This window comes from Eschrichtius robustus, chromosome 11, assembly GCF_028021215.1.
Source record: "Eschrichtius robustus isolate mEscRob2 chromosome 11, mEscRob2.pri, whole genome shotgun sequence".
Classification (NCBI taxonomy): domain Eukaryota; kingdom Metazoa; phylum Chordata; class Mammalia; order Artiodactyla; family Eschrichtiidae; genus Eschrichtius; species Eschrichtius robustus.
Genome location: NC_090834.1, coordinates 73,809,821 through 73,833,797, shown reverse-complemented (window position 1 = coordinate 73,833,797; position 23,977 = coordinate 73,809,821). Strand labels below are relative to the sequence as shown.

Here is a 23,977-nt window from a genome sequence, read left to right as displayed (position 1 = left end):
ATACCATGTTCTTGCATTGGAAGAATCAACAATGTGAAAATGACTATACTACCCAAAGCAATCTACAAATTCAGTGCAGTCCCTATCAAACTACCAATGGCATTTTTCACAGAACTAGAGCAAAAAATTTCACAATTTGTATGGAAACACAAAAGACCCCGAATAGCCAAAGCAATCTTGAGAAAGAAAAACAGAATTGGAGATACTGGCACAAAAACAGAAATACAGATCAATGGAACAGGATAGAAAGACCAGAGATAAACCCACGCACCTATGGTCACGTTATCTTTGATAAAGAAGGCAAGAATATGCAATGGAGAGAAGACAGCCTCTTCAATAAGTGGTGCTGGGGAAACTGGACAGGTACATGTGAAAGAATGAAATTAGAACACTTCCTAACACCATACACAAAAGTAAACTCAGAATGGATTAAAGACCTAAATATAAGGCCAGACACTGTAAGACTCTTAGAGGAAAACATAGGCAGAACACTCCATGACCTAAATCACAGCAAGATCCTTTTTGACCCACCTCCTAGAGAACTGGAAATAAAAACAAAAATAAACAAATGGGACCTAATGAAACTCAAAAGCTTTTGCACAGCAAAGGAAACCATAAACAAGATGAGAAAACAACCCTCAGAATGGGAGAAAATATTTGCAAACGAAGCAACTGACAAAGGTTTAATCTCCAAAATATACAAACAGCTCACGCAGCTCAATATCAAAACAAAAAAGAAACAAGCCAATCAAAAAATGGGCGGAAGACCTGAATAGACTTTCTCCAAAGAAGACATACAGATTGCCAAGAAACACATGAAAGGATGCTCAACGTCACTAATCATTAGAGAAATGCAAATCAGAACTACAATGAGGTATCACCTCACACCAGTCAGAATGGCCATCATCAAAAAATCTATAAACAGTAAATGCTGGAGAGGGTGTGGAGAAAAGGGAACCCTCTTGCACTGTGGGTAGAAATGTAAATTGATACAGTCACTATGGAGAACAGTATAGAGGTTCCTTAATAAACTAAAAATAGAACTACCATGCGACCCAACAATCCCCCTAGTGGGCATATACCCTGAGAAAACCATAATTCAAAAAGCGACATGCACCCCAATGTCCATTGCAACACTATTTACAATAGCCAGGACATGGAAGCAACCTAAGTGTCCATCGACAGATGAATGGATAAAGAAGACGTGGCACATATATACAATGGACTATTACTCAGCCAGAGAAAGAAACGAAATTGAGTTATTTGTAGTGAGGTGGATGGACCTAGAGTGTGTCATACAGAGTGAAGTAAGTCAGAAAGAGTAAAACAAATACCGTATGCTAACACATATATATGGAACCGAAAAAATAAATGGTTTTGACGAACCTAGGGGCAGGACAGGAGTAAAGACACAGTTGTAGAGAATAGACTTGAGGACATGGGGAGGGGGAAGGGTAAGGTGGGACAATGTGAGAGAGTGGCATTTACATATATACACTACCAAATGTAAAATAGATAGCTAGTGGGAAGCAGCTGCTTAGCACAGGGAGATCAGCTCGGTGCTTTTTGACCACCTAGAGGGGTGGGATAGGGAGGGTGGGAGGGAAGCGCAAGAGGGAGGGGATATGGGGGCATATGTATACCTATAGCTGATTCACTTTGTTATACAGCAGAAACTAACACAACATTGTAAAGCAATTATACTCCAATAAAGATGTTAAAAAAAACCCTGACATTCAAAATCCTTTATGAAGATTAGTTGCCCCATGCCCCTATAAAAAGCCAAAATATTAATATGAAATTAATGGAAAAACCCCTGACGTATTAAAAAAGGAACTGGTAGAGAATGATTTTCTGTGATAACATTATTTTGAAAAGTATATTGTAGTTCTGCTTCTGCCATAAATGTGTAAGTGGTAGTAGACTCAATCTACTAACATAAACAAGAGATCTTGATCAGCTATATGTAGCAACTGTTTTAAGAAGTTAGAAAGCAGGAAGCAGGAGACTATAATCTATGAGGGAAGGAAAACAAACTGAGCCCTAATTATCCTGGCTTTCTACCTGGTGGCATTTAGCAGACCCTGATGCAAGGAGAGCCAACCCAAGTACTATAAGGCAACCTCACTGACCTGAACAATCAGGGGTCAGAGTTTGGGGAAACTGTAGTGGCTGTAATTTGCAGGGGGGATGCTGAGAGTGAAGAAAGCTGTACAGAGAAAGAACTCCACAAGTCTTGTCAGAAGTCCTCTTGAGTTTTTGCTGAATACTAATACTATTGTGTTGGCCAAAAAGTTCTTTTGGGTTTTTCCGTAAGCGCGTATGGAAAACCCGAATGAACTTTTTGGCCAACCCAATACATGAATAGAGTATGAGTACAAGAAGCTTGGCAAAGAACAGCTACCTGGAAGAGAAAAACTAGTAAACTGCAAAACTATCATGGTTCATACATTATAGGGATACATTTAAGTTTCAACTTTCTCCAGTGCAATGTCTTCATTAAACACCCAGGGCATTCAGTGGAGACCCAGAAAAGCTGTATCTTTGGAATAAGGTTAAATTAGCCCTAGAGTAAATGGTACTCTATCCCCACCATAACAAAGCTTAAAAAGAAACCTCAAAATGATCAGATGATCTGTGAGTAAATGAATTCCCACCAGAAGAAAATTCATACTATTTAAAGGAAAAGAACAAATTCCAAACACTCAGCAATATAATATACTTGTTGCCCAATATACAATAAAATACTAGACATATGAAGAAGCAAAAATCAGTCAATAGAAAGAGACTAAGAAATTACACAGATAATATTAGAATTAGCAGATAATGACTTTAAAATTACCATATAGATATACTCAAGGATTGAAGGAAAATATGAACATATTGAAGAGAGAAATGGAAACAATAAAATAAAAAATTTAGAAATCCAAAAAGTGAAAAATACAGTATCTGAAAATTAAAAAAAATACTTGAAGAATTTACATGCAAATAATTAGCTGTACATTAAAAGATTAGTTAAACTAAAGACAGGGTAATAGAAACCATCCAGACTGGAGCACAGAGAGAAAAAAGGCAGGGAAAAATAAATAAATAAACAGAGCCTCATAGCTTTTAAGAACTAATGGTGTATCATGTGCAATTAGAGTACCTAGAGAGGATAGACCAGGTTTATATATATATATATATATATTTTTTTTTTTAAAAGACAAAATGGCTGAAAAAATTCCAGATTTGTCAAAAATATAAATCTCTAGGTCCAAGAAGGCTAAACACAAAGAAAAATGTATATCAAAGGACACCAAAATAAAATTGGTGAAAACTAATGAAAGAGAATCTTAAAAATGGCCAAAGATACACTGTTTATAGTGGGACAAAGATAGAAATTATCCCTGACTTCACATCAGAAAAAATACAAGTCAGAGACATTGCAGTGGTGTCTTTTGGAGTCCTAAAAGAAAAAAAAAAAACCTTGAATTCTATATTTATTAAAAATATTCTTCACCTGAATATTCACCTGAATTTTACCTGAAGGTGAAATACAGGCATTTCCGACAAACAAAGTTTGGAGAATTTACTGCCAGCAAGTTTTCTCTATGGAAAATTTTAATGAAATTTTGTCAGGCTAAAGGAAAATAATTCTAGATGAAAACTTAGGTTTTTAAAAAGAAATGAAGAGTACTGAAAATGGTAAATCTGAAGGCATTTTCTAATAGTTTCTAATAATTTAGCTATAATTTGCTCTATAGCAAGAACAGTAACAATGTATTATGGAGTTTAAAACATGTAAAAGTAGTATGTATGAAAACAATAGTACAAAAGATGGAGCATTTTTAAGTTTCTTACATTGTATCTGAAATGGTATATTACTTGATGATAGACTGTTGTAAGTTAAAGATACATATTATAAATTCTTGACCAACCAATAAGATAATGAAATAAAGAGGTATAACTGATAAACCAATAGAGGAGATAAATTAATTCCAAAAAGTTGAATTAATTAAAAGACAAGGAAATAGGATAAAAGGAACAAAGTACAGATGAAAAATATAGGAAAAATAGCAAAATGGTAGACTTGAACTCTATTAACAATAATTACATTAAATGTAAATGGACTAATTGTACTAACTTTGAAAGGTAGAAATTATCAAATTGGATTAAAAAACAAGAATCAATTAATATACTGACTACAAGAAACACAGTAAATATAAAGATGTAGACAGGTTTGAAGTAAAAGGATGGGTGAAGATACACCATGCAAACACTAATGATAAGAAAGCTGAAGTGGTTATGTTAATATAAAAGTAGACTGCAGAAAAAGGAATATTACCAGAGATCAAAAAGATATTTCATAACGATTAAAGAGCTAGGTCATCAAGAAGACATAACGTTCCTAAATGTATATGCATTTAAAAACAGGGGCTCAAAATACATGAAGCAAAAGTTGACAGACTGAAAGAAAAAAAAGACAAGTCTCCCACCTAATTATTGTTGGAGATTTCAATACTCCTCTTTCAGAATTTGAAAAAAAAAAAAGACAGAAAATCCATGAGAATATAGAAGACCTGAACAACATTATCCAGCAATTTGACCTAATTGACACTGATAGAGTACTACACTCAAAAACTGCAGAATAGGGGGCTTCCCTGGTGGTGCAGTGGTTGAGAATCTGCCTGCTAATGCAGGGGACACAGGTTCGAGCCCTGGTCTGGGAAGATCCCACATGCCATGGAGCAACTAGGCCCGTGAGCCACAACTACTGAGCCTGCGCATCTGGAGCCTGTGCCCCGCAACAAGAGAGGCCATGATAGTGAGAGGCCCGCGCCCCCGCTTGCCACAACTAGAGAAAGCCCTCGCACAGAAACAAAGACCCAACACAGCCAAAAAAATAAATAAATAAATAAAACAAAAAAACCAAAACTGCAGAATAGTTATTCTTTTCAAGTGTGTATGCAAATCTCACTAGATAAAGCATATGCTAGGCCATAAAACAAGTCTGAATAAACATAAAAGGACTGAAATTATGTAGAGTATATTTCTTGTTCTCAATGGAAATAAATTACAAATAGATAACAAAAGGAAAATTTTAAAAATCCCAAATGTTTGGCAACTAAACCACATACATATAACTAAACCATATAACAAAGAAAAAGAACAAGGAAAATTGTAAAATATATTAAACTGAATGATAATGAAAACATAACCTAACAAAATATGTGGGATAAAATTAAAACAGTCCTTTGAGGGAAATTCATAGCTTTCAATATTTATATTAAAAGTAATAAAGGATGAAAGTGACCTGTAGATTCAAGGCAAATCCAATAAAATCCAAGGTGTTTTTTTGGGAGGAAGCGGGCAAGCTGATTCTAAAATTCAAATGGAAATGCAAAGGAACAAGGCTAGCCAAAACAAATTTGAAATAGAAGAACAAACATGGAGGACTAATTCTATGTGATTCCAAGACTTACTGTAAAGCTCAGTAATCAAAACAGTTTGGTATTGTATAAGGATAATGAATTGATCAGTAAAACAGAACAGAGAATCCAGAAATAGACCTATGCACACGAAATAACAGAATGGATCACAGATCTAAAATAAAAGTAAAACATAAAGCTTCTAGAAGAAAATATAGAATACTTTGTGATCTTGGTGTAGGTAAAGATTTCTTAGATGAAAACACTAATCATAAAGAAAAAACCTTGATAATTGGATAATATCAAATTAAGAAACAATGGATCCTCAAAAGATACATTGTGAAAATAAAGAGGCATACTGCAGACTAGGTAAAAATATTCACAATACACATAAATGTATAAAAGAATATGTACCTGTTTATATTCATAAATAACTTATGTATATGTAATATATAATAAATTATATATATTATATATATAATTGTATAAATATGTAATTTATAAAGCATATATAAATATAAATAACTTAAAACTCACTAAGAAAAAGACAAATGATTAAATATAAAAATAGGTAAAATATTTGAACAACACTTCACAAAAGTAGATATGCACACGGTCAATAAGCTCATGAAAGTATATTTTATTCTTTAGTCATTGAGGAAATGTAAATGTAAGTTAAAACCACACTGAGATACCACTATACACTCACTAAAATGACTAAAATTAAAGTAGTAACGCTAAGAAGTGTTCATGAGGGTATAAAGCAACTAGATCTCTTATGCATTGTTGGTGGAAGTGTAAAATGATACAGCCCCTTTGGAAAAACTTTTTGGCAGTTTCTTATAAAGTCAGGCCTATAACGACCCCACGTTTAGAAGAAATTCCATTTTTAGAGGGAAAAAAGAGATGTATATTTATAAAAAGACTTATGAATGAATTTTCATAATAGCCGAAAAGTGGGAGAAAACCGCATGTCCAAAAACAGATGAATGGATAAACAATTTGTGGTGTATTTATACAATGGAAATCTACCCATTAACAAAAAGGACCAAAGTACTAATACATCCTGCAACATGATTGAATCTCAAAAATTTTATGCTATTTGGAAGGATTCATATCCAAAAATTACATACTGTATACTTTCATTTTTATAAAATTCAAGAGTAGGCAAAATTATTCTATAGCAATGGAAGTCAGATTGGTGGTTGCCTGGGTTAGGATTATGGATAAATGACTGAAAGGGAGCATACAATAACTTTTTGGAAATGTTCTATATTTTCTTTGTGGTGGCAGCTACATGAATGTGTAATTTGACAAAATTGATCAAATACACATTTAAGATGGGTGCATTTATTATATGATATATATTAAATTATTTATCATTATAGTTAATAAAAAAGTAGTTCTGTCACTCCTTAACACACACAAAGTGATCTTCTTTAGTATATTAAAGAATTTGTTTTAGTACTTACTATGTGCAGAGCTTAAGTAATATGGAAGAACACAAGGTGGTATTGGAAACATTCCCTGACCATCAAGGAACTTAATATTTAGTTAGGTAATATAGTATGAACTTGACCATATATCTAGTCATATGGTGGTAAAATTGATAAGTAATAGCAGTGGTAGATGTAGAAGAAAGAGTTATGAAATTGAGTTAATGAGTTGATACGTGAAAAAAATGTAAAAAATACAGTGCCTGAGAGATAATATGTGCTCAGCAAGTGCTACTTTGCTTTTCAGAGGATGAGAATTTATGCTTCAAGTGGTAAATCAAGGCATAATTGAGGAGGTGGTATTTAATGCAGGCAGCACAGAATAGGAAGGTTTTTCATAAGCATTAAGAAGTGGGGAGACATTAGTATCAGGAGGATGTCATGATCAAAGGTGTGGAAGTGAAAAAACACAAGACATGTACAGAAGCGGGAGGTATGTTTGGTGAATTCATTTGAACAGAATGGAGAGTTTCAGGTAGCAAAAATAATAGGAGATGAATCACTAGGGCCAGATTATGGAGGACCCTTAAAACCAACTTGAGTATAACCTTATCTTAAATTGATCTCTTATGGATTGCCAATACATAAATAAAACATATAAGAAGGGATATTTTATCAGTAAAATCTTATTGTGTAATTTTATTTTATAATTTTAAATATAAAGTCAACTGACCAGAACAGTGAAGCTGTTTTGATGAACACGAAACTGAAAGCGGGGCTTGTTGATCTTAGATGGGAGTTGTTGTTATTGTTTTTAATGACTTTAAGCTTCTACCTTATTTCTGCTGTATTTTCTTTTGGTTGCATCATGTTCAGAAAATCCTAATTCAGATAACTAAATAATTGTAAATATCAGTCCTATAGTATTTTACCTTAACATTGTTGCATATCTTTCAATGTAGCAAGAGGTTTATTTCAAGGTTTGCGTAATAAATGTTTTACTCTGGTAGTACAAGTTAATGCATTGGTGATTTTCAGTGTGTTAAACTTTGGAACATAACACATTTGAACGTGTATGACAGTTTTTGTTACAGTTTTCTTGTTGTTTAGTTTTTTTTGGTAAGTTACAACTGGCAGAAACCCAACTCAAATAGTGTAAGCAAAAACAGGAATATATTGGCTTACATTATCAAGAATCCCAGGAGCAGAATTTGGCTTTAGCTCTTTGGGGATGTAAGTATGCTAACATGATGTAAAGATTGTTTTTTCCCTCTCTCTTTTCCTATCTGCTCCTCTCTACTTTTCTTAGTATTTTTGGCTTCATTCATTCTTATTGCATACAGACTCTCCATGTGCCAGGGAGAATGGCCATGACGATTGATCCCAGGCCCACATGCTTATAGCTTTCAACTTGAGCATAAGAGAGCCTTTCCAGATAGTTCCAGGAGAGAATTCTGACTGGGTCAAATTTCTCTGAGTGGCGGGGAGGAGCAGTAGGAAGCAGACGGCAAAGCCCTGTGATTGACAACTCCATCAGGACAAGAGTGGCATTCAGCACTATTTCCCCAAAGAAATCAGAAGAAGGAGTATAGGACACAGTGGGCACACAAAAATTATTGTTTCCACAGTTCTATAAAGTTTTTAAAAAGCAGTTAAATATGTATATGAAAGAGTAAAAATGAAGTCAAACATTTGTAGAACCCAAAGAGCAGTGTCCCATGTCATATGGTTTGAATACCTTAGCCTTTGGCAATGGAGCAGCAGAAAATAGTGTCAGGCTGCACACTTACTTCTTGTACATGAAATAAAATATAATTTGGAAGGAGTTACTTTTCGAGTTCAAGAGTATTTTGAAGCAGCATCTTAGCTGTTCCTCAGTGGATGACTTCAGGAAAAGAAAGCTCTTAGTTCAAAAAAGATAAGGCATTATGGAAAATGAAATATGGAGGAACAGGAAGACCAGAGTAACGGAGTATGTATGGGAGAATTGGCTGTTGAACACTATTTACTTTCACTGCAATACCTCGAATTTTTAGCACCCTTCTCTAAAGAACTAGAGCTTCATATCTGAAGCAATTAATAATAGATGTAATTATTCATTTTCTATTATTGAATGCTGCATCGTAGAGACTAAAACTGATGTTCAAATAATGATTTAAATAGTCATTTCAGTAAAACCAACACTGAACTAGAGTCAGGGCTCTGTCACCAACTGTTTGGCCTTGGGCAAGGCAAGTGACTTCCTTATCTTGACTCTGTTTCCTCATTTCTGAAATGGGGTTTTGGTCTTAGTGATCATTGAAGTCTCAGCTACAGCAGGAGGCTGTGAGCCTCTGATTTACCTGCTGGATATTTCCCTCTTTTTCTATATTGGCATTGGTAGCAGTTGTACTTTGATAGATATGGGAGAGGAATTTGGTTTTGAATGATCCTTCTGATATTGTTTTAGGTGTTAAGCAGCTTTGGAAAGCAGATGAAAGAGATATACCTCTTACCTGTACATATAGAACAATGTGACTTCCATGAATGTATGTTAAGTGCCAGTTTTAAGGGGTCCCTATAAAAAATTATCAGACTTTGGTAGATCAAAACAGTGCAAAGCGAGAATATTGCACCCTGTGTGATGATGTCTATATGTGTATTTCCGGCAGCTTTCAAATGTGGGGTTTTCTCTCCCTCATGAACATGTCAAAATCTTGCATCTAACAGTTCTAATGACATTTTCAATAGCTCCCATTGACACACGCACACAGAGACACTCACAGCATATTATCTAGTAAAGTGGTTGTGGAATTAACATTTTTCCTGGAAGGAATATATCTGATTTAATGACCAAATCGTTTAAAAGCAGCACAACAGAATTTCACAGGAACTAAATCTATTTCTTCACACCGATCATGCGTGTTTTACTCAAGCATTGAGTCATTAGCATGTTTATAATGGTTCTAATTTAGCACAACATTTTCTGAATTTTATCCTTGAGTCAGTTACAAATTGTTCATATTGAATAAACAAAGGAAACAGATTGCATTTTATACTTAGTAATTTATCTGAAAGAAGAGGGGAGGGTTAATTGTTTGAAAGTTTTGGTCTGTTTGGGGAAGTGAGCCTGCTTTTTCATTGCTAGGCATAAATGCCATTTCTCATCTTTTTGGGGATGGGGGGAGGCTATGGAGGAGTAAAATGAAAAATTAAGACCAGGACAAGTTTGGCCACTCCCAGAGGGGAGTGTGGAGCAAAAGGGGAGCTGGCACGAGATTATCCAAAACAGTTGGTGCATTCCTTAATGATCAAGTGCTTGAGAAGTCCAGCTCTTCCTGGCAGAGCATCTGTGTTGATGTTTATATCATTGCCCTGCTGTATGGGAAAGGCATGCCTTCTCTTGCTGCTTGGCTAAAAATAGGATGGAATATAGCATTGTATGAGATATTTTAAGAAAGCAAAAACATTTAAGAGGTTAAAGGTTTGGCTTTTGGATCAAAAAAGATCAGTGATATAACCCGTGGTGTTCCTTGAAGACTGAATTTTATCTAGAGTTTGTCAGTGATTCGAACTCTTGGTTAGGCAAGTTATTCTAGGTTCATTTGGTGTGGTCTGAAAAACCCACTCTACTGTCTTTTCTGTCAGCTTCCCAGCATGAAGAGCAGGATTGAAAACAGCCTCTATTTATACCGCCTTGTTCGTATTTGGAAAATCAGTTGTTTCATTGGAGAGAGGGAGAGAGAGAATGAGAGCATGAGCAGTCGTCAGGGAGTGTGCTTTGCACGTTATAGTGACTTCAAAATAAAACTGGCACATTTTTGTGTCTAATTATTTTTAGTGAGCTTGGAGGGTTTTAATTAAAATTTAAGAGTGCTCTTCAAGCTCTCCAAGCTCCAATTTTATCCCACTGTATTGTGGAGCACTCGTCACTGTGGAAAAATGTACAGTAACTGGCATGTGCATCTCTGTTTCCTAATGAAAAATGTGAGATTGATGATCAGCAGGGATATAAATATATATTGTCAGAATTAGTTGTAAACCAAGGTCAAGGATACTTTTAATAAGTTATCATTGTTTGGATACATAAAAAATTTATTGCTTTTGAAATTTATGATTCCTGTGGTAAAAATAAAAGGGATTGCTTGAATATTTTCTTAAAAGGGTTAATAAAGCAGTAGGATCTGTATACAGGGGGAGCAGTCATTGTTGTTTCTCACTAAGGTATTTTAAAGTTATTTTCTATGTCATGTTTCTAATGTTTCAGCATTTCTAACTTTATCACTTTGAGGTAAAGGGAATAATGATAAAAGTGTTTACTCACAGGTAAATTGTTTTAAAGTACGATAAAAAATTTTTCCCATTATCCTTTCCCGTTCCCCCATGATTTAATTTTAGTGATGATTTCTTTATTTACTCTCTTTGACCCTTTATTTTGCTCAGAATAGTAGTTAACACTGCTGCAGCTTTGTTTAACTAGGAATAATTTTAAATTGTTCTTAAAATATCGTCATATAGATTAGGAAATAAATATCTCACATACTCTCACTTCAAATTTCCCTTGTACTGTAAAATTAATTATTAGCACGACAAAGCATTCCTGACTTACCTGGCCTGAAACCTAGGTATTTAGGAAGCAGAAACATTGCTTTGCAATCCATTATGATATCTTTCCTTTTTTCCTTAGAAAAAGGTTATTGAAATGGAAAAACTTAAATTTGCAAAGGAAAAGGAAAGACAAAAGCTATGCAACTGAGAATTAATTTATAACATATCAGAACCTGTTACATCCTTGATTAAAAATAAGCAAGAACTGAAGTGCAACTCGATTTTTGACAGTCCTGTTTTTATCACACTATTTACAAAAATTAGACAAGATAAATATAATAAACTCATATTTCATTGAATATGTATTGGTTTATGGACACTAATTCTTTCAAAGTAAGAGGAATTAATTTTGGCATTTTCCACTTTTATACTGAGGTGTTATGGCTTACATTCATTTTTAATGTGTACATATTACGGTGACACACACTATAATATTGTGATACTATAATGTTGTGTTTCTTTATCTCAATTTCCAAAAGGTATGTAGTTTCTCTCCTGTTTAGCTGAAAACAGCTCAGTCAAAATACTAAAATTTGAGTAGTCAAACTCAGATAATAAAATATACTGTATGTTTTTTCATTGTTTTGAGGACTGTGGCACTACCATAACTATATTAGATGTTTCAAGTCAATCATGTAAAACATATTTATCTGTGTAGAGTTATCCAAGAATATCCGGGTGATGTTTAGTTCTTTTTTTTTTTCCATTTGGAACCCTGCATAAGTACTGAATTGAAACATGAGCTTACTCTTTGCGTGGACATAAAGCAAACTGGACTTCTTTACTTATCTTGACCTCTTTGATTTTTGCATTTGTGCATGATCAGAAAGGGGCAAAGTCTGATATGATGAACTGCCTCTGTAAAGCTAGTGTCCTGTTAATGTAGTTGACGTATGTGGCACAGGAGGATGAATGCCGTTAATTTTTACCCTTACCTGGATATTGTTTTGAGTGGGAAATTTGAAAATATAAATTTCATTTTTAACTTTATCTAGCATATATTTCCTCATTTCAAGACAGAAACGTCTTGGTAGAGGCTGTAGTATCCTCTGCCTATGTAGCATTTAGTACATCTTCTGGTACTGCATCTTCTGGTCTTTTTCCCTCACCTTACTTGTTTTACATTACAGTATGGGATGTGCTTAGTACTAATTGTGGTATGTATGCCCTTAGAGGTCTGGCAGACAGATAATTAGGTGAAAAAGCTCAGTTTTTCAAGAGACCTTCTCACAGTTTTGAATATTCCTGGAGTCTCCTAGAATTGAGATTAAATGCTGATAAAGTTGTATGTAGTGACTTTTATTGTCCTGTAGATAAAGGCAATCAGTGATTGTTACTAAATATTTTCATGGGCTATAAATATAAACTTGGAAAGCCTGCTTTATGTTTTTCCCCTCAGTGTCTTCTACTGAAATGGGAACTCATATAGCTAGATTAACTCAGCATTATGGTAAGAATTAATTTTCTAATAGGAATGTGAAATGTTTTGAATTTATTAACCATTTTATTAATGATTAGCTTTTATGTAAAGCTGTGTCTTCAGACTTATTTGATAAATGTTTGAAGTGTATATTCTTGTTGTCCATATAGTTCTGTTTTTCTCCCATGAAGTTTCAGCATTCTTTTTCTGGAGCTCTGAAAGATTTCAGGTCTATTAATAGAAATGAGAGACATATTTTAGCCTGTTTTACATTTAGTGTGTATCTAATCCTAGTTTATGAACTTGCTGTGAATTTTGGATCATTACTAGTCAATTGAGATTTTGTCTTGACCATTATAATATGTGCACTCAACTCAAATTTTAACCAAACAAGTTATGCTTTAGCGTTCATATCAGTGATTATCAGTTTAGTACAATGTTATAACATGTATGAAACGGTTAAAAAAAAGTAACAAAACTGAGTAAGACAGGAAGTTGAAAACATTTTGTTGATTATTCTTATACATGGTCTAATGTTATATCCAGAAATTTAAACCTGATTTGAGAAAAAGTAATCTCTGATAGGCATGGCTTTGAAGATTTTGCTTCTTAACTCTCAAACCTAGTATTATCTTTTCTGTGACTTTAGCATAAAAACAAAATATGTATGGAACGAAGTATACACCTTGATTCTGAATTTAAAATAAAAGTAACAAGAGAACATTTTGAAGATTAAATACAAACTGAACATACGCATATGCATATAGGCCCTATTGGCAGGTCACTCAGAATCCAGTTTTTAATCACAGTGGTAGGTCACTGGTTGAAGCCTAAGAAAATAATTAATAGGAAAGACTGGAAGGAAAGAAGGAGGAAAGGAAAGAAGGGAAGAAGTAAGGGAAGGAGCAGGGAGCTTTCACTTAATAGAATCAAGCTGACTTCTATTTAGAAAGAACTTTAGCTTCTGTGATAGAGAGCTAATATGGTTGTTCTTCATCAGCCATTTCCCAACATACTGATCTGGATTCTGTCCATTCCTTGATTGATTGATCATGTCACGAACAAACGTTAATTGTTTTCACCAATACTTTCTAACCATGCCGTAGTCCTCTCATCTCTTACCCGGGGCTCACTGTCTTCTTTTTAAAGCTTATCTAGTTTCTAAAACCCTTCAGATCCATCTTGACCTTACTGTCATTCTGAAAAATTCAAGGAGGATTTAGAAGTTGGAGAAAAAATGAAAGGGAAAATGCTACAGAGATAGGTACTGATATGGGAGAGAAAAGGCATTTGGAATTGAAGTAATTATTTTAAATATAATTTAAAAAAGGAGTTATCAGCATTTTGACACTTGGAATGTTAAAGTTTAATGGGAGTATTCTTTGCACTAAGGATTGAGTATTTAAATCTGCTTTCCCTTTTGGAAACATGGCCTGTTTGTTAAGATTTGAGGCTTAAAAGATACCCGTAAATAGTTGTAAGCAGTAGCTCCAGTTGCGAATCCATCTGAACAGAGAGAAAAAAATAACTCATTGATAAAAATTTGCTAATTATTAGAACATTCTAAAATTTAAACTTCTGTAAACTTTATGAATATTAATAGAAACAAGTGTAATCTAGTATGCTATTTAGAAATGCAATAGTTCAAGTAGCGTTTAAATAAGGATTTTCTTGAAAAGATCATGCATCTCTTTTTATATAAGAGAAAAGTTTTAACTGTTTTCATTACTGGGGGACAGAGAACATCATGACTTTATTTTCTTTGCATTTTACTCTAAATGAGTATTTTACAAAAGTTGCCGTATGTTTCTTTTTAAGGACTAAGTAGTTACAGGTCGATTGGTCTCTTCTCCTTTGAAGATTTATCATTCTTCCTTGAATAGCACATGAATTTTGCTTGGACTTAAAAAACATCACCTGGTTTGAAAGGAATAATATCTAAACTGAAGCTTGTACGAAAAAGCCCCTTGTTCTGTCCAGTTGGTCTAAGAAATGATAAATGCTGGCTGAATATTAATTAACTATAGTTATAATACCAAGATAAGATTATTGAGCATTATCTTTTTTTTTTCCGTGGGAATAGTTTAAATAATCTTCCAGCAAAAAAAAATTTAGTTGTGGTATTTTATAGTAGATAACGGAATATAATTGTCTGTATCCTAGGGTTAAAACAGCAACAACAAAAAATAGCTTTAATCATTTTTGAATAACAGAATTTCTCCATAAACTCCACAGCCTTCTGTATTTGTAATATTTTAATACTTATCAAATACATGTGTAATAGTTTTAATACTTACTTTTTTATTTTAATAGATTCCTCCTGCATGGAAAAACTACTTTCAAAAGATTGGAAGGAAAAAATGGAAAGATTAAATACCAGTGAACTTCTTGGAGAAATTAAAGGTACAATATACAAAATATCAAACATATCAATGTAGAAATATTATTTTGCTCCACAACACATTTGCTTATCTTCTGTGCCCTAACATTAAATTCTTACCTCTAATATTTGTTTATATTTGAGAGGGTAAATGTATAGTGTGTTCCTGAACTTTATTCTTTTGTAATGTTTATAGAATGAAAGTTTTGCCCTTTCTTTTTTTAGTCTATAAACATATAACTTACAGGATAAACTGCTTCATTAGTTTACTGAACAAAAATTATGAAAAAGAAAAAAAGGTTATGTCAAAGATGAACAAATTAAGTTAAAGATAATTTTAATCCTTCCTTTTGAAATCATAATAATAGCTTAATTGATGAATCCAAATCACTGATTTGAATTTCTTCTGATCAAAAAGGGTCAGCTGTAGTAACTGTAAAAAAGGAGTTTATAGAATGTGCTGTTTATGGTTTATGGCTGGATTCTGAGGCCTGTTTACCTGTTCAAATCCTGGCTCTGTCACTTACTAGATGAGTGATTTTGGGCAAGTCACTGAAGCTTTCTATGTTTTGAATTCCTTGTATCTAAACTGAGGATAATAAAAATACCTACTTCATAGGCTCATTTAGAGAATTAGTATATGTAAAGCTTTTAAAACTGCCTGGCACTTAAGAAAGTCCCCATGAGGGAAAGTTTTGGTTGTTATTAACTGCCCATAGGATTGTAGGTTGATTAATCTCAATCAGATTTCACCGGACTTAACATTTCATGATCTCCAACCCGGATGAGAATGAGCATCTTTATTTTTAAAGATAAGTGATTGACGTTATTATTTTGAAACATGTTAAGAAGTGGGCAGTCCCAATCCATTACAGAATTAAGCTGCCCTATCAGTTAAGAAGCTATATTTTTTTGCCCAGTTCTCTCTTGTTGATTCCTTTATGGAGATGAAGTGCTGTATCATTAGCTTTTGGTATCATGAATAGAATCCATTGTCATTAATTAATTTTTTCAGTTGTCCCTTACAGACAGTCATCACTCTGACTTGACCTGACAATTTGGGAACTTAATTACATTAGTTTTCTGAATTTATCAAATGACTTCAGGTGAATATTCCCATGGATAATTCCTCATTTAAGATGAACATTTGGCGATAACTATCTGATGAAAATTTTATTTTGAATTTATTACAGAAAATTGCTTAGTGTTCAGGAATGTTATGTTCAACTCAAATGAAGAGGAAAGGGAGTCATATCTTTTCCAAGAAATAATTAATAACTCATTCTATTAACTAATACAGTATCAAAATCAAGTGGAAATTGGATATTATTTTGAATTTCACTGCTTCTGTTTTGTACTCATAAAGGCCATTTGCTATTTTGGAAAAAAAAGAGAAACTGAACTTAAAACTGACGGGTAGAAAGAAAGTCATTAGTGACATATTCTTTATCCAGCTGCAATAACATGGTGTGTGCTACTTTGCACGTCATTCTGTGTTTTCTTCCCTTTCCAAAGTCATTGGTTTTATGACAGTGAGAACAAAAATGGTTTATGCAAAGGCAAGCTTTTGCCAGAGTGAATGATGGGGGTCTTGCTTTCTCTCAGTAATGTGGAAGCTAACATTTTATTATGTTATGATTCAGCATCGAGCTTTTATGCTTTGGGTTATCTTTCCCCCTCTCACTTTCTATCTTTATTTTTGATTCTAAAAATGCAAAAACTGTACTAGTTTTATATAATCAAAATATATAAATCTCAAAAGTGAAACATGCAAAATTAGGCTTTTCAAATTCTTTAACTTTTTCTTTTCTGGATTCTGTATGTGAAGTGTAAACTTTCATTTGTGTGCTACCCTCAGTTTTATGGGCGTAGAAGATAAGATTCTTACTAAATTTTTCATTTTGATTTACTCTACATAAGTGTCTCTTTTTACATCTTAATATTTTGTCACCATAAACATTATACAAAAAGTATACCAATAATATAAAAAATTGAAAAAAATTTAGTTAAAGTAGTGTTCAAATAGTTTGATTCAGCCACTGCTGAAACTCAACATACATTTTTATTGTAGGTGAGATCAGATCAGTTATTAGCCACCAAAATTAGTTATAATTATTCTGAAATTATAGGGTGATCTAAATACTATCTCCAAGAAAAACATACTAGGGGAATTCCCTGGCAGTCCAGTGGTTAGGGCTCCGCATTTCCACTGCTGGGGGCACCGGTGCACTCCCTGGTCGGGGAACTAAGACACTGCATGCTGCGCAGTGCGGCCAAAAAATAAATTAAAAGAAAAGAAAAGAAAAACATACTGCAGTGGGTTATTAGTGTTCAGTATATCTCAAGCGTGTGTATTTATATATCTCATTATTTTTCCCTCATTACAAAATTCATATACATTTATTGTAAAAAGTAGATAAACACACCCAAAGGAAAATATAATTGCCCTTTCATTCTACCTGTATTATAGTGTATATCCTTTCCATTTTAATTTATGCATAAAAATTTTTTTCCCTTAAAATTGGAATCATCCTTTTACTATTCATTTGTAATCTGTTTTTCCCACTTAATGATATATTGTGAATTTCCCTGATTAGGTCATCTTCTAAACTATTATTCTTATTTGCAGAAAATATTGCATAAAGTGAGGTTCTTATAATTTAACTGAGTCTTTTATTCAATATTTAAGTTGTTTTTATTGTTTGTCATTATAAAGAAAACCTTGAACATGGGTAACTTTTTAATACTTTTCCGTGTCAATTAGTGGTTATTTTCTTACGATATATTTCTAAAAAGTGAAATTACTGGGTCAAAGAAGGTGTTCTTTTTTAAAAAAGGCTTTTGATTCACATTGCCCTTCAGATATAGTGTTCTGTGCTCTCACCAGCAGTATCTGCAAGTATTCCCTTGCCCTCAGTAGCAAGTATTATTATTTTAAACATTTCTTGCCAGTTTGATAAGGGAATATAACATATTATTGCTGAGTTAATTTGAATTCTTTTGATTTTTATTGAGAATGAAAAGTTTACATGAATTTATTTGTATTAAATGTCTCTTCCTTTGTGAATTGTCTGTTTATTATGTTGTTTGCCCATTTTTCCTTTAAAGGATTTGTCTAGTTTTTATGGTTTTTAAGGCTCTTAATGTATATTTTAATGGTATTACCCTTTGTCATATATGTATATTTTGTCATTTTCTTTACTTTATGGTTTTGTTGTTAAATCTTTGCCTCCCTTTTTTAATGCTCTTTTTTTTTTTTTTTTTTTTTTCTGTTTGGGGTTTGTTTAGAAAGGCTTCTCCCAGTCTAAAATTATATAATATTCTACTATATTTTCTTCCAATTCTTTGACTATATTTTTATACACTTAAGTCTTTGATTCATCTTGAATATATTTTGAGTATAATTTCAACCAGAGATATAACTTAATTTTTTTCTCGAGTTAACCAAATATCTCTGTATCATTTATTAAGTAACCCATCTTGTCCCATCTGACTTGAAATAACATCTTTTATTACATACTGATTACATATTTGGAGCCATTTCTCAGTTTTTGGCTCTATTCCATTTATCTTTCTACCTAAACTTTTACAGTGCTAGGCTATATTAACCACTGTAGCTTTATAGTATCTTTGGAAAGTATTGCAAGACCTCATTCATAATTATTCTTTAAGGTGTTTGTATACTTCTCTAAAGTTTATCTTAGATTTATATGTTGTTAATTAAAAGTGCAAAGTGATTTTTTAAAAAAGATTATAAAACTATGGGATAACAAATCTTTTTAGCATTGAATCTTTCCACTCCAAATAACTTACTCAGTTCTTTTATGTCCCTCAGCAATGTTTTGTTTTTTATATACAGATTCTGCACATTTCCTTTGATGTTTCCTTCATAATATTTAATATTTTTACTTGCTCTTATGAATGAGATATTTTTCCTACTACTCTATTTTTGTTACTATATTTGGGGGTGTTAGTAAATTTTGCTTATTCATTTTATAACTTCCCTTTTTGTCAGACTTATTAGCTCTAGTCATATTTCAGCTGATATGTTTTCTCCTCTTTTTTAGCAGTTATTGGTTCCTTTTTTTTCACCCCTTCTTTTAATACACTGCCTAGAATATCTAGAATAATATTAAATAATAACAGGTGATAGCAGGTGTTTTATTTAGTTTTTAATTTATGGAATTGTTTTTAATATTTCACCATTAAGTATTATATTGACTGTTGATTTAATGATTTTTATCATTAAAGATCATGCTAGTCCACTTTATTAGGAGTTTCTATGAGAAATTGCATTTTAGTTTATGGCATATCTTATTGGTTTCTGTTTTTCAAATTTACTGATGAAATAAACCCTAATTAGTCATGGTGTAGTCTTGTTTTAAGGTACTGCATAATTTTATTTGCTTACATTACAGTTATTTTTGCATCTGTATTTGTAAATGAGATTAGTTTGTGGTTTTCTTTATTTGTGCTATCTTTGTTAAATTTTAGTGCCAGAGTTCATGGAATTGGAAAGCTTTTCCTCCTTTTTTGTGGAGGAAGGCTATGTAAAACTATTGAATAGACAACATCTTATAATAAGTGGGAATCTTTTTTTATATTCTTTTTGTGTCCTTTGCCTGAAGTGGGTCTCTTGAAGGCAACATATTGTAGGCTCTTGGTTTGTTTTTTTTTTTTATCCGATCTGCCACTCTGTGTCTTTTGATTGGAGCATTTGGCCCATTGACATTTAAGGTAATTATTGACAGATATGTATTTGCTGCCAGATAACTGAATCACTTTGCTGTATATCAGAAATTAATCAAACAATGTAAATCAACTATACTTAAATAAAAAAAGAGGATGATTTCATCTTAGTATAATCAATAAAAATAAACAATTGAGTTCATCAGGTGAAAAAAAATAAGTGGGAATCACTAATTTCTTAAAATTCTGAAAGAATATATTCATAAAACATCTAGGCTTAGAGTTTTCTATGGAGACAATTTTTTTTACAGTTTCTTTTTCTCTTTAAGTCAGTTTTGCCAGGAAAAAAATTTCCTAGAAAATTGTATATTTCACTGAGATTTTCAAAAACATTAGTATTGTTTTAAAATACAATATCGCTTATTTTAAGTTTTCCATTTATTTGCTGTTATATATTCTATTTAAATTTTGCATATTTCTGTTCTCTCCCTTTTGTTCCTCAATTTTTACTTGCTAGTGGTTTTTCTATTTATCATTCCCCCCTTACTCCCTAGTAAGAATCCAGCTTTTAGGTTTACTTGTCAGTTCTGCTGTTTTTCAGCATGCCAACTACTTAATCTTGCTTTTACCTTTATTATCTCTCTCTTCTTTGTTTTTCTTATACTTTTTCTTTTGTCTATTTTCTGATACCTCCTAATTTTCTAAGTTGACTACTTTATTTTCAACGTTTTTTTATTAATTAATAGAAGCACTTTTAGCCATGAGTGTGTTTGTAGAACTAGCTTTATGCATCCCATAAATTTAAACTTTTAGAATTCTCATAGTCATTATTTTCTAAATAGTCAATATTTATATTATTCTCTAACTTATATTATGTTTCCATGTCATTCTTAACTTTATATCTTCTTTTGGATTCAAGAGTGTGATGAAGCTGAGAAAGGGTGGTAACAGCCTCTGTCATTGGAAAATTCTTTGCGGTGGGTTAGGTGCTTGAAGGAGAATTAAAGTGTGGGCAATAGAATGGATGAGCTATACTGAAAAATGAATCTTCAACCCGGTGACTTTAATATTACTACATATTAAGAAACAATACATTAATAACCTCCTTTTTGGATTTTACTTTAAAAAATACTAGTGCTTTCAAATAAAAGTCCTATTATCTAAGTGAAATAAAGCAGTATTTCCAAAACTCTTGGTAGGAGTTGGAATATTGCTAAAGGTGGACAAACAATGAATCACAGATTTTCAGTGGGCCTGTATCTGATTCTTGTCTAATATTCTTTAAGAGAAAATCCCATCCCTAACCCCCCATCATATTTCCATAGGTAACTTCTTTTTTTACAGCAGCATTAATTGAGGATAGAGTGCTGTAAATGGCATCAATGTAATAGCAGTAATCTCAAAGCAATGTTCAAAAGAGGTTAATACTATTATGAGTATTGTTAAATAAATGTATTATTAAGACTTAAATGAAAGATAGCATAAAATGATTAGACCTTTGCCTTGGTCTGGTTACATCTTGAAGTATTGTGTTCTAATTGGGTTACCATATTTTAAGGGATCTGTTGTGAAATTAGTATTTATCAAAAGTGTCTAGACTAGTAAAGAGACTTGGACATTTAATGTGAATAGTGATTCAAGACCTAGGGAAGTTTGACCTCATACATGTTAGCTGTTTAGAGTTTTGTTGAATAGAAGTGGATAAGATTTTTGTGTTGTTTTAGGGGGTTAAGGTAATAGGGAAATTGTTCTCAATATACAAAAGAACTTAGGAACAATTAATGGCTACCCAACATTGATGCAGTTGGATCAAATATAGTGGTTGTTCAATAAATATTTATTAAATGAATAAATGAGTGGATAAATTAATAAAATAAAATCAATGGAAAATTTAAACAGAGATGTAGAGGGGTATTCCTGCTTTGGTGGAATGTTCATGACCTCCTAAAATTCCTTCAGAATTATGCTAGTGTTTATTAAATTTTCTTAATTTTAAGACTGTTCTTCAAAATACTATCTATTTCCTGTCAGTAAGTAATATAATAAATACTTTTGTGAGATACTTTATTGTTTATAAAAGAAACCATGTACTAAAACTACCTACATTATTTTATCTGATCCTTTTGACAACCCAGTGAGGAAAATATTTTTATATTGATTTTACATGTGAGTAAAATTAGACTGAGAGAAATTAAGTGGCTTGTTTGGGTCACTCAGAAAGTTATGGATGTAGGGTTTGAATCCTGGTCTCTAAAGCCTCTGTTTAGTATAATACAGATTACTTCTCAGATTCTTCAGTCTTGGAATCTGCACTGGGGGCAAGGGGAAGATAGACTCTGGACTGTTTTATCCTCCTACAACACACAAACAACCAAAATACTTCCAATTTTGCTCTTTTCTATGTAAGTGAGGCAGTATAGCAAAGCAGGCATGGGTATAGGTAATACAGTTTTTCCCTATAGTAGTGTTTATCATTTAAAGAAATTGAGACATAGTTCATTTACAATATTATATTAGTTTCAGGTATACAATATAGTGATTCAAATTTTTTATAGATTATACTCCATTTATAGTTATTATAAAATATTGGCTATATTCCCTGTGCTGTATAATATATCCTTGCAGCTTATTTATTTTATACCTAATAGTTTGTACCTTTTAATCCCCTACCCCTATCTTGCCACTCCCTCCCTCTCTCCCCACTGGTAACCACTGATTTATTCTCTGTATTTGTGAGTCTGCCTCTTTTTTGTTATATTCACTAGTTTGTTTTATTTTTTAGATTCCGCATATAAGTGATATCATGCAGTATTTGTCTTTCTGTCTCTGCTTTATTTCACTAAGCATAACACCCTCCAGGTCCATCCATGTTGTTGCAAACTTTCATTCTTTTTATGGCTGAGTAGTATTCCTATATATATATGTGTGTGTATATATATATGTATATATATATATATATATATATATTTTATACTGCATCTTCTTTATCCATTTATCTGTTAAAAGACACTTAGGTTGTGTCCATATCTTGGCTATTGTAAATAATGCTGCTATGAACATTGGGGTACATGTATCTTTTTGAATTAGTGTTTTCATTTTCTTAGGATATATACCCAGGAGTGGAATTGATGGATCACATAGTAGTTCTATTTTTCTAGTTTTTTGAGGAACCTCCATAATGTTTTCCATAGTGACGGCACCAATTTACATTCCTACCAATGGTGCACAAGGGTTCCCTTTTTCTCCACATCCTTGCCATCATTTGTTATTTGTGTTCTTTTTGGTGATAGGCATTCTGACAGGTGTGAGGTGATATCTCATTGTGATTTTGATTTGCATTTCTCTGATGATTAGCAATGGTGAGCATCTTTTCATATGCCTGTTGGCCATTGGTATGTTCTCTTTGGAAAAATGTCTATTGAGGCCTTCTGCCCATTTTTTAATTGGGCAGTTTGTTTTTGATATTGAATTGTATCACATATATATATTTTAGATATTTACTCCTATCAGTGATATCATTTACAAATATTTGCTCCCATTCAGTAGGTTGTCGTTTAATTTTGTTGATGGTTTTCTTTGCTGTGCAAAAACATTTAAGTTAAATTAGGTCTCATTTGTTTATTTTTGCTTTTATTTCCTTTGCCAGGAGACAGATCCAAAAAATATTGCTACAGTTAATGTCAAAGAGTGTTTCACCTATATTTTCCTCGAGGAGTTTTATGGTTTCTGGTCTTACATTTAAGTCTTTAATCCATTTTGAGTTTATTTTTGTATATGAAAAAATGTTCTAATTTCACTCTTTGACGTGTAGCTGTCCAGTTTTCCCAGCACTACATATTGAAGAGACTGTCTTTTCTCCATTGTATAGTCTTCCATGCTTTGTCATAGATTAATTGACCATAAATGTGTAGGTTTATTTCTGGGCTGTCTATTCTGTTCCATTGATCTATGTGTCTGTTCTTTTGCCTGTACCATACTGTTTTGATTACTATAGCTTTGTATTGTAGTTTGAAATTAGGGAGAGTAATATGTCCAGCTGTGTTCTTCTTTTGTA

At 32.7% G+C, this 23,977-nt stretch overlaps 1 protein-coding gene across 14 annotated transcripts in view; it reads left to right on the top strand.

Moving 5' to 3' along the window:
• Positions 1-23,977, top strand: part of SOX6 (SRY-box transcription factor 6) — a 625,789-nt gene that overhangs the window by 340,108 nt on the left and 261,704 nt on the right. For all 14 annotated transcript variants that reach the window (XM_068554456.1, XM_068554455.1, XM_068554467.1 and 11 more), the window contains one exon: positions 15,168-15,257. In XM_068554456.1, the coding sequence (XP_068410557.1) occupies positions 15,168-15,257 (90 nt within the window). The remainder of the gene's footprint in view (positions 1-15,167; positions 15,258-23,977) is intronic.